This window comes from Solanum dulcamara, chromosome 7, assembly GCF_947179165.1.
Source record: "Solanum dulcamara chromosome 7, daSolDulc1.2, whole genome shotgun sequence".
Classification (NCBI taxonomy): domain Eukaryota; kingdom Viridiplantae; phylum Streptophyta; class Magnoliopsida; order Solanales; family Solanaceae; genus Solanum; species Solanum dulcamara.
This window is the reverse complement of record NC_077243.1, coordinates 3,317,532-3,327,161: the sequence shown is the minus strand read 5'-3', so window position 1 is coordinate 3,327,161 and position 9,630 is coordinate 3,317,532. Positions and strand designations below refer to the sequence as shown.

The following is a 9,630-nucleotide window of genomic DNA, read 5'->3' as shown; positions in this document are numbered from 1 at the left end:
TAACGATATAAGCAGAAAATCACCGATCCAACTTCCACTACTTTCAGTCATAGTTCTACACTTCACACTTTTCACAGGTATCGATTCTCTCTCTTTTTCTCTTTCCGTTTGATTTTTCCGAAACCTTTCTTCTTCTTCCCTGTCATTCCTCATGTTTCTTAGCTTGCAGTTCAAGTAACTCATCCAATTTGCATGTAAATCTGTTCGAAACTTCTGGTTGTACGATTTGGCATTTTCTCTTTAAGAGTTAATTGCTTCTGGAATATCAATGCTACTTCAAATTACTGAATTTTGTTTTCATATGATTGGGCGAGCTTTATGTTGTTGATGATGGACATTGCGTTTGTTGTTAATTTGTAATAACTACAGATGATCTATAATGGCCGTAAATAAGAGGATTTTTTTTATATATAACACAGGAGGGTTCTAATTCTTGTCAGGAAATTGAAGAATATAACGTGTCCGGTGGATGAATCAAAGATAACATAACGAACTCAGAAATGAATTCCTCATTTAAATTGCTACCTTTTTGTTTAAGTCTTGTATCATTTAGTGCCATAAACCCCAACTTAATCGCTTCTCCCTTTAACTGCTGCAAACTCCGTTTTTATCTAGTTGCTTTAAGAGGATCGTTTACTGTGAATTTTTTCCATTTATCTACTTGTGATTGCGCTAATTCTTTGTAATAACTTCAAAGGATTTATAATGGCCATCAAGAAGAGAAATTTTTTTTACTTTTACTGTCACAATCAGAGGATTATTTCACTCAACAAGAAAATAAAAAATGAAATATGAAGATTTTGTGGATGATCAAGGATAGAGTAACGATCTCAGAAATGAATTCCTTGTTTGAATTGTTTTTGTATCAATTAGAGCTATAAGCCTCAATGAGGCAGACTATCTATTTTAATCTTGTGCATTGCTTAGAGGATGGCTATTTTGTATGGTAAAATAAGTCCAGTTTCCTGAATATATACAGACAGATATAATCACACAGGTATTGCAATTGATCATGTCAATGAGTGCCAAATCCTTATATAGTATTGCGGTTTTAGTTGATGAAATGAAAAGCCAAGACGTCCGGGTTAGATTGAATTTCATGGGAGGCCTGTCTACTATTGCCAAGGCACTTGGTGCAGAGAGAACTCGGAGCGAGCTGATTCCATTTCTGTCTGAGAATATTGATCATGATGATGAAGAAGTTCTTCTTGCTATGATTAAACAGTTGGGAATGTTTCTTCCGTATGTAGGAGGAGTTGAACATGCTAGTGTGTTACTTCCACTCTTGGAAAATCTCTGTACTACTGAAGAGACTTGCATTAGAGACAAGGCAGTTGAGTTATTGTGCAACATAGGGTGTCAGATGAGTGAACCAGACTTTATTGAATCGTTTATTCCAATGTTAAAGGTTAGTTGACGGTCTTACTTCACTTTGTTTCATGCAGTTCTGTACCATACAGCAGCAATATACTTCAATTTGTTTCATGGCAGTTCTGTACCATACAGCAGCAATATACTTCTTGTAAAAAATTACCTGTATTGTTTAGCATAGGTTAAACTGCCAGAGACTTGTTATTCCTTATGTTTTGATTAGTTATGAAATTATTGAAAATATGCATACACATTATCTGAAAGTAAATATGACTTGAAGATGCTACATGCTGATTCTATGGATTAATTAAGATACTTGATGAGAAGACTGAATGAAGACAGGGAATTACTTTGTTTATTATGAGTTAACACGTCATATATTGTAACCTTATCCAAAAAAAGATTTTCCTTCCTTGTATCCTAGATTGATGAGGTTTAAATAAAGGAAAGGTTTGAATTAACAGAAAGATATACATTCTAGAAATTGATACTCTACCATTCCTTTTATCCTAATGGAGAATCTTGCTTCTGGAGGATATTTCTTATGTTCAAAATCACTACAAAACTTACTCAGAGAAGATATGAATTCTAGAAATTGATAATCTATCATCCATATAAAGTAATCTTCACCTTGAAATAGCTGCAACAGAAGAAGATCATGTTAAATGGGTGAATTTGTGCATCACTATGAAGATCTTATATAAAGGCTTTATTATGAGAATATAATACAGTAAAAACAAAGTTCTTCTTGTTTTGCTAAACATGTAAATATGAACTTGATCCAAGATGGATGTATGTCAGCCTGATCTGTTTATTATGCTAGCAGTTTCTTTGTTCATCCTTTTATCTATTAATTACTATGTAAGTTAATGTAGTGATATTCTATGTGTGATGTATTTGGTGACATTATGACTTTCACTTCTTGGTTTCGCATAATCAGAGACTTACTGCTGGGGTGTGGATTAGTGATCGAATTTCATCATGCGGATTATTTCACATTGCCTATCCACGTGTCCCAGAGCATTTAAGAAATGAACTTAGAACTATGTATAGAGAACTTTGCCGTGATGACATGCCTAATGTGAGGAAAGCAGCTGCAGCGAATATTGGGAAGTTTATTGCGACTATTGAGCAACCCCATGTGAAGAATGACATCATGTTAATGTTCAAGGATCTGGCCAAGGATGGTATGGTATTCTCCAAACGTGTGTTCTGTGGGATTAATATTCTCTCTTTAACAAATTCCATTTGCTTTCTTAAAGTAGTTTGCGTTTAGATGAAAAACTATTACTGGTCTCAGATTCCTTGAAGAATAATCATTTCTTTTTTGTTCTGCTTGCCTTTGATTCTTTTATACCAAGAGTAATTATATAGTGTTTGAGGAAACTAGTATGATTGAGAGAATTCTTAATTAATGCATATTTCATATTGGCTCTCCTTAGATTAGTAGATTGGTTCTAGCAGTTGGCGCACATCAATATGAATCCAGCAAATAGCATTTTTCTTTAATTTAACATTTCAAGGTTCCATTTACTTGTAATATTGAAGTATAAGATAAAAAGAAGGTTTATGGAAATCATGTTTATGATTGAGATGTTTCTGTAACCCTCTTTGTTAGATAGTTGAAAAATATGCAAAAAGGTAAAAGTCTTGCTAAGTTAGAATATTTTCTTAAGAGTAAATTGCATGTAATCTAGTTAAGGCATAGAATTTGTCTCTCTTTATCATCACTCTGTTCATGTTTCTTTCCTCTCTATAAAAGGTCAGAGAATCACGAGGAACATATTAATGCTAAGTTTTGAGTGCAGATAACCGTCTTTAGAGAGAACTAATCTTCAACATAGCTTCAAATTTTCCTTGTATCTCTTTTCTGGAAAGAAGTACCAAAAGCCTGATCAATTTTAATGTGTGATGACAAGCCTTAATTGTTCTTTGTTTAAGATTTACTCTCATATGATTGACCATAGGAAGTATACTAATGGTCAATAGTTGGTACTTCGTGTTGAGCCAAATTTGTTTTTTTCAACTTAAATCATTGTGATTAAGCTGGATTCAATGACTTTTTTGGTAATCCGTGTTCTATTCAGATCAAGATTATGTTCGTTTGTTTGCTGTCAAGAGCTGCATAGATTTATGGAAGCAATTGGAGCCACCAATTTGTGTACCAGAGCTTGTCCCTATAATAGTTAAATTTACACAGGTTGGCCCAATAAGCTTTGAGTGACTTCAATGACTTTTTTGATGTGCATTGTTATATCTAATGTACTGTATATTGCGAGTCCTACTTCCTGAGTATAGATGAAGTAAAGTTTCAATGAATTGTTAATGTCTGTCCTAATTTCTTTAACACTTTGCTCTCATCGAAGATTAATTTGGTAATTACAATTTAAGCTGAAGATAATATAAGTTGCAATTTTCTCATTTCAAAATGGTGAAAGCATAATTTTGAATTTGCACAGGTTGGTCCAATAAGCTTTGAATGACTTCTCCACTTTTCAGCACTGCAATAACTCTACTGTTACAGGGATCTTCAGGGATTGTGTCTCATGATCTTTTTCCATAATTCTGACCTCTGCAGTCTCTTAGTCAATGTATCAACATGATGTCAGTTCTTGATAATACAATTTCTGATTCAGTCCCTAGTTTCATAGTTTTTGCATATGAATGAACATAGTGTTTTCCTTTCATACTTCTCTTTATAAGTTTATAGTTGGATACTGGTGGCCAGAACACATTCTCATTACCTGCTTATCCACATTAACAGGATAAATATTGGCGAGTTCGTTGCATGGTTGCAAATCAACTTCTTGAACTATGTCACACAGTTGGACCAGATGCTACCAGGTAACTTATCGTGCTTTGCAAGTAGACCATAAACATCCCCCCTTACATTTATGGTCATTAACCTTTCTTTCAAATGAACTATTTGGTTATTTTTATGAAATGAAAATGCTGTTACCTTTTCCCTTTTACTTTTTAGTTCTCTCTCTTTCTTTCTTTTTTTCTTGTATTGACTGTTAATCAAGTTTGTTTTGTCTCAAACTTACTTAAGAGAGTTGTGAATTTTGAAAGGACGGACATGGTCCGTGCATATGTTCGTCTAGCTCGTGATAAGGAGGTTGAAGTTCGCACAACTGTAGCTTGTAAGGTCACCACATTTTGCCAGATATTGACCCCGGAGATTACAGTCCAGCATATCCTTCCTTGTGTCAAGGTTTAAAACTTATGGTGCTCCTTTTGTCTTTTTCTGTATCATGCTCTATCTCTTGTTTTTTTTTTCAGTTTGTGTGTTGTATCATTGTTTCCTTTCCTTAAGACTGTCTATTAACTGTTCAAAGGAGATTTCAATAATTTGTTATAAGAGTTACATAATTTTGTCTCAGGCACTATCATCAGATTCATCCCGGTTTGTTCGTACTGCTCTGTCTTTAGATATTGTAGGACTGGCTCCTATTTTAGAAAAGGTACAAACTTTTGACATTGTTAAATCTGATTAGCCTATCATTTCTCATTACCACAGTACATGTGCACTAAGATACTAAATTTTTCTCTCTGTGTAACTTAAGTTCCTAAATTTTTATTCTGATTGTAGTCCTAATGTAACATGTTCTTTCCATGGTCCTTCAATATGTTCAAATGATGTCTGCTTCGTTCTTGTTTCTTTAGTTTTCAGAAAAGCTTTTGCTTACCTTTTATCCAGTTGATTCTCTAGTTATGTTAATATGTCTCAATATGTTTTGCTGATCAAGAAAAGCATCCTTCTAATAAGTTTTAGCCTTTTGCTCGATAGAGCACCAGATAATCCTACCACAACTTCTGCACCAATACCCCTTTGACCTGATTGCTGGCACAGGGTCTCAGAAGCTGCCAAAGTGTGTTTTTACAAGACAATTCGTGCGTGCAGTTTATGTGTATGCAAGTGCCTACAGCTTGTCTGATGTAGATCTTTGAAATTGGTCTCCAATTTTGCTGCCCTGCTGAATCCAGAACTTTAGGCCTGTGGAACTTTAAGCGTGCGCCAAGTGCTGAACTCAAGCACCATAAAACTAACAGTTACTGCATGCGTTGAATCCCCTGTAAAAAATAGAATAACGAGAGTCAGATACAATTCTGTTTCCAAGTGAATACTGTTGATTCACTAAATCTTCTAGTAGGCAAAAGCACTAAGTGGCTACATATCTGACTGCTGGGGGAACTCTCTAGGAAAAGGCAGAACATACTGAGATACCTGTACAAGATATTGGAATTGACCTGGATGGACATTGACATGAAATACAAGGCAAGCCAAGTCTGTTAGTGGCCTAATCTGGTGCAACTCTTGCAAGCTTGTTCTTATTTAACTTCTCTCAGACCCTAGAAATTCAGCTCCCAGTTTTATTGGATAGAGTTGTCAATTTCTCTCTGGTCACATTTTAAGCAGCTTATGCTGGAAAATGATTTCTTAGATCTCATGACTTGTGTGGCTTTTAGCTTTCAATATATGTATGTTTCTCTCTTTGAACTGAGTGAGAAACACATTCCTGAATATACTCTAACTTGCTTTGGGAAGTCGAATCTTTTTTAGTCAATCATATCGCAAAGTGGAACTTATTGTCTCTGTACTCCTTATTGCAGGATGCAACCATTGAGCACCTTCTCCCAACACTCCAGTCTCTTCTGAAGGACAGTTTCTCGGAAGTTCGTTGGAACATTGTCAGTAAGCTTGACCAAATGAATCAGGTTAGCTATGATTCACCATCAATAATCTGTATTCAAACACCTTTGCATGTCGACATGGACCTAGGGCTTGTTGGCATCTGAATTTCACCACTTATATCCCAATGTTCCTCTCGTACAGGTGATTGGAATTGATGTGCTCTCCCAAACACTCTTGTCGGTTATTGTTGAACTTACAGCAGTTAGACACAGCTGGAGAATTCGTCATGTAATGATACAGTTCATCCCTATAATGGCGAGTGAGCTGGGTGTTGGATTTTACAATGACGTACTTGTTTCTCTTTGCCTTCAATGGTTAAAAGATAAGGTATTCGTGAAGCTGTCTTTTCCTAATTAGGTCTATTGCTGCTTTAGATGGTCATTTGTGACAAAATAAACTTTCTTGTTTACGCTTGTTCAAGTGAGCTATTGATCTCCTTCTCAACAGTAACTTGTGTGGTTTATCCAGAGGTGGTCATATGATTGATTACGGAAAGAGTCATTAGTTGGCCACTTTTACATCTTCTAACTCCTGGAAAGAAAGTCAGTGCCTGGAAGGAAAGCTATGAACTTATACTATAAGTTGGCTTCTTGGAGGAGGATCGAGTTTAGATTCAGTCAAGTTCGTGGAATATCCCTTCTACGTGTTTCTTATTATTTTTAACTTGCAGATTTGCGTGGTTCGAGAGGGGGCAGTACAGAATCTTAAGAGACTAGCAGAGATATTTGGTCGAGAATGGACATCAGAGCATATCATTCCACAGGTTTTCCAGTCATTTACTGCAGATTTTCGCTTGTTGCTGGTGCAATAATTTAGCAGTTAAATATTGGTAAAGGGACAAAAGAATGTACTTTTGTTCTTCGCTATTACCATGGAAGCTTTCTTACAAATTAATAGGAACCAAACCTCAGTTCGTCACTTGTCTATGCATTTGTCGAGTGTCATAATATTTGGAACATCTCGTCTACTTCATATCCAGAATTGAACAACTTAGTACAGATTATCTAATACAGTACAATAAATGCATTGCATTTTATCTGATAGCAGGATGGTTGCATCGTCATTGTCTCCTTTTAGAGCTTTTGACATGTACAAGTTTTTTACAGGTCTTGAACATGATTAATGACAAATATTCTCTTTATCGGAACAACATTCTAGATGCACTTCTAAATCTTGCCCCTGTAATGGGCTCAGAGATTACTTGTTCCCAAATTTTGCCAGTTATACTTGCTGCATCAAAAGACAGGTTAACTATCAAGTTCTTCATGCTTCAATGCTATTCAATATTCATTCAGGATATTTTTTAAGTCCAAGTTCTAACACATCCATATTCCAGCGTACCGAATGTAAGGTTCCATGTGGCAAAGGTGTTGAAGTCTCTTGCTTCTGTAGTTGATCAATCTGTAAGTGCCAGCTTAGTTCTACCATTGCCTGAAAACACATATGCGAAAAAGAGATCACAGTATGAACGTCTGACACAGTAACACTAATATGAACATTGCTCCTTGCAGGCTGTGGAGAAATCAATTCGGCCATGTTTAAATGAACTCAAAGAGGACAAGGATCCTGAAGTTGAGTATTTTGCCAAGGAATCTCTTCAGGCAATCGATCAAGTGATAGGTCAAAACAAGATTTCTCCTTGTTCATAGCGAAACATAAAGGCGAATGAAGACGCAACAGACTTTTATCGTCTAAATCCAGATATCAGATTTGGCATTCCCCAGCCAGGCATTAGATGTATTGATAAAAGACTGGGAGATGTATAAAGAGTAGCATTTCTATTCGAGTTCATTTTACCATGCCTCTAAAAGGCTAGACATTAGAGATCTCTTCGACCATGTACTATTGTATATCCTGGCAAGCAACATTTTCTGGTTGCCTATGTTTTGGTGGCTCCTGACTTGTTGGCTACTTGCTATTGGGACTTTCAAATGTGTAAATCATTTGTGCATTCTGCATCTCTAAAATTTTACATCATGTGCATGTAGAACTCAAAGCCAATGACTGTTACTGAACTTGTAGATCAAACGACTATTACTGAACTTCGATAACCATACCAAAGGTGACTTAAAAAAACATAAATTGACGGTAAATAATTAAATAAAAATACTAATACCATCGCTTACCATACAATAAGTCAAGTGCGCAAATAGCTATGTTATAATCAAAATTTGATTTAAGAAATAATCAAAATTTGATATCCTGCCCAGTTGTGGCAGAACACCTATGTCATGGAATGATGAAACTTCAATGGGCATTTATAGAATGATGATAGCAGCAGCAGTCTACTTCTTGTGGAGAGAATGCAATCTCAGAATTTTCCAATACAAAAAGCAGGCCACAACCTGGCTGATCAAGCAACTAATCCAAGAAGTCCACGTTAAAGCAAGGAAAGATGCCAAACTCACTAGTTAGATGGAAATAATCAAAACGGAAAAGGGTCTAAAATACTTTTGAAGTGGTATATTGTTTTTGGTTTTGATAAATTATAAAAAAAAAATAGTGGAGGTGGAATTTTTATTTCATCCCATAAGAAAATGACACATTATAAATATTTTTAAAAAATAAAAAATAAAGAGAGTGTTGTTAGTTTCAAGAATTATAGTGAGCCAAAAAGGTGAATGAAAATGTATTTTTAGATTAAAAGATGAATACAAAGGTATTTTTAGACCAAAAGGTGGATGAAGTGTATTTTTAAACCTTTTCCTATAGTTCATGGTATTTTTGGCCGTTTTCCGTTTTTGATATTTTGACTGTTAGAAATAAAGGTAAAAAAGAACCCAAAAGTTGATGTCGGGGGCATTTTAGACCCGATAGGTAGACGAAGAGTATTTTTGTACCAATTCGTATAGTTGAGGGGTATTTTAAACCCTTTTTCGTAATCAAAATTTACAAGATTTTTAAAGTTTAGCCGCCTCAGAATTAACTTTATGCATGAGTTTGCATTTAAAATTACAATTCTAAAATTTTAATCTTTAAACTTGAAGACGTGAAGGTTTGAAGTTTGAATGACAGTTCAAACTAAGACATGCTATATAAAGTTAGGCTTCGACAAAGGTTTGAAATTTACAATTTACGTTCCAAATTGAATTCAAAATCATGGAAATTTATTACAATTATGGGTATCTGCTTTATGGATTATGATACATTGACAGGCCCCGAGACCCAATCCTGAGATCCGACCTCGCCTCCTACCCTGAAACCCAATATTGATCCTGAGACCACACTCAATCTCGCGATCCGATCCCAAACCTTAAGAGTTGACCCCTATCCTGACTCGCAAGTTGGTCAAGTTTGGGGTTAGGGATATGTGGCGCATAAACTATGTCCGTCAATCAAGTTTGTTCAGTGGTTATAAGCTTATTAATCTGACCCAAAGACTGTGTCGATTTGGGATATTATGTCCCGTGTTAGGTTGAAGTGGGGGATTGGATTATACTTCCAGTTCTAGGAGGGACTCAAGTTAGATGTCAGATCTTTGGTTAGGATCGGGCTGGGAGACTCAAGGAAGATCTCAGATTGAGCTATTTTGGATTGAGTCTCAAGTTGGTCAGGAAGAGGAG

General features: G+C 35.6%; 1 protein-coding gene across 2 annotated transcripts; it reads left to right on the top strand.

Moving 5' to 3' along the window:
* LOC129895299 (serine/threonine-protein phosphatase 2A 65 kDa regulatory subunit A beta isoform-like) lies at window positions 1–8,018 on the top strand. Of its 2 annotated transcripts, XM_055970994.1 has the most exons (13): window positions 1–77; window positions 1,251–1,408; window positions 2,312–2,558; window positions 3,459–3,571; window positions 4,136–4,215; window positions 4,444–4,585; window positions 4,755–4,835; window positions 5,986–6,090; window positions 6,209–6,394; window positions 6,738–6,830; window positions 7,174–7,313; window positions 7,404–7,470; window positions 7,579–8,018. In XM_055970994.1, the coding sequence occupies exons 2-13, from the start codon at window positions 1,364–1,366 to the stop codon at window positions 7,714–7,716; spliced, it is 1,437 nt and encodes a 478-aa protein (XP_055826969.1). In that variant the 5' UTR covers window positions 1–77; window positions 1,251–1,363; the 3' UTR covers window positions 7,717–8,018. The 2 variants fall into 2 exon arrangements, with proteins under 2 accessions (XP_055826969.1, XP_055826968.1); XM_055970993.1 differs by lacking the exon at window positions 1–77 and having other exon boundaries at window positions 959–1,408.
* The last annotated feature ends 1,612 nt before the right edge of the window (window positions 8,019–9,630 follow it).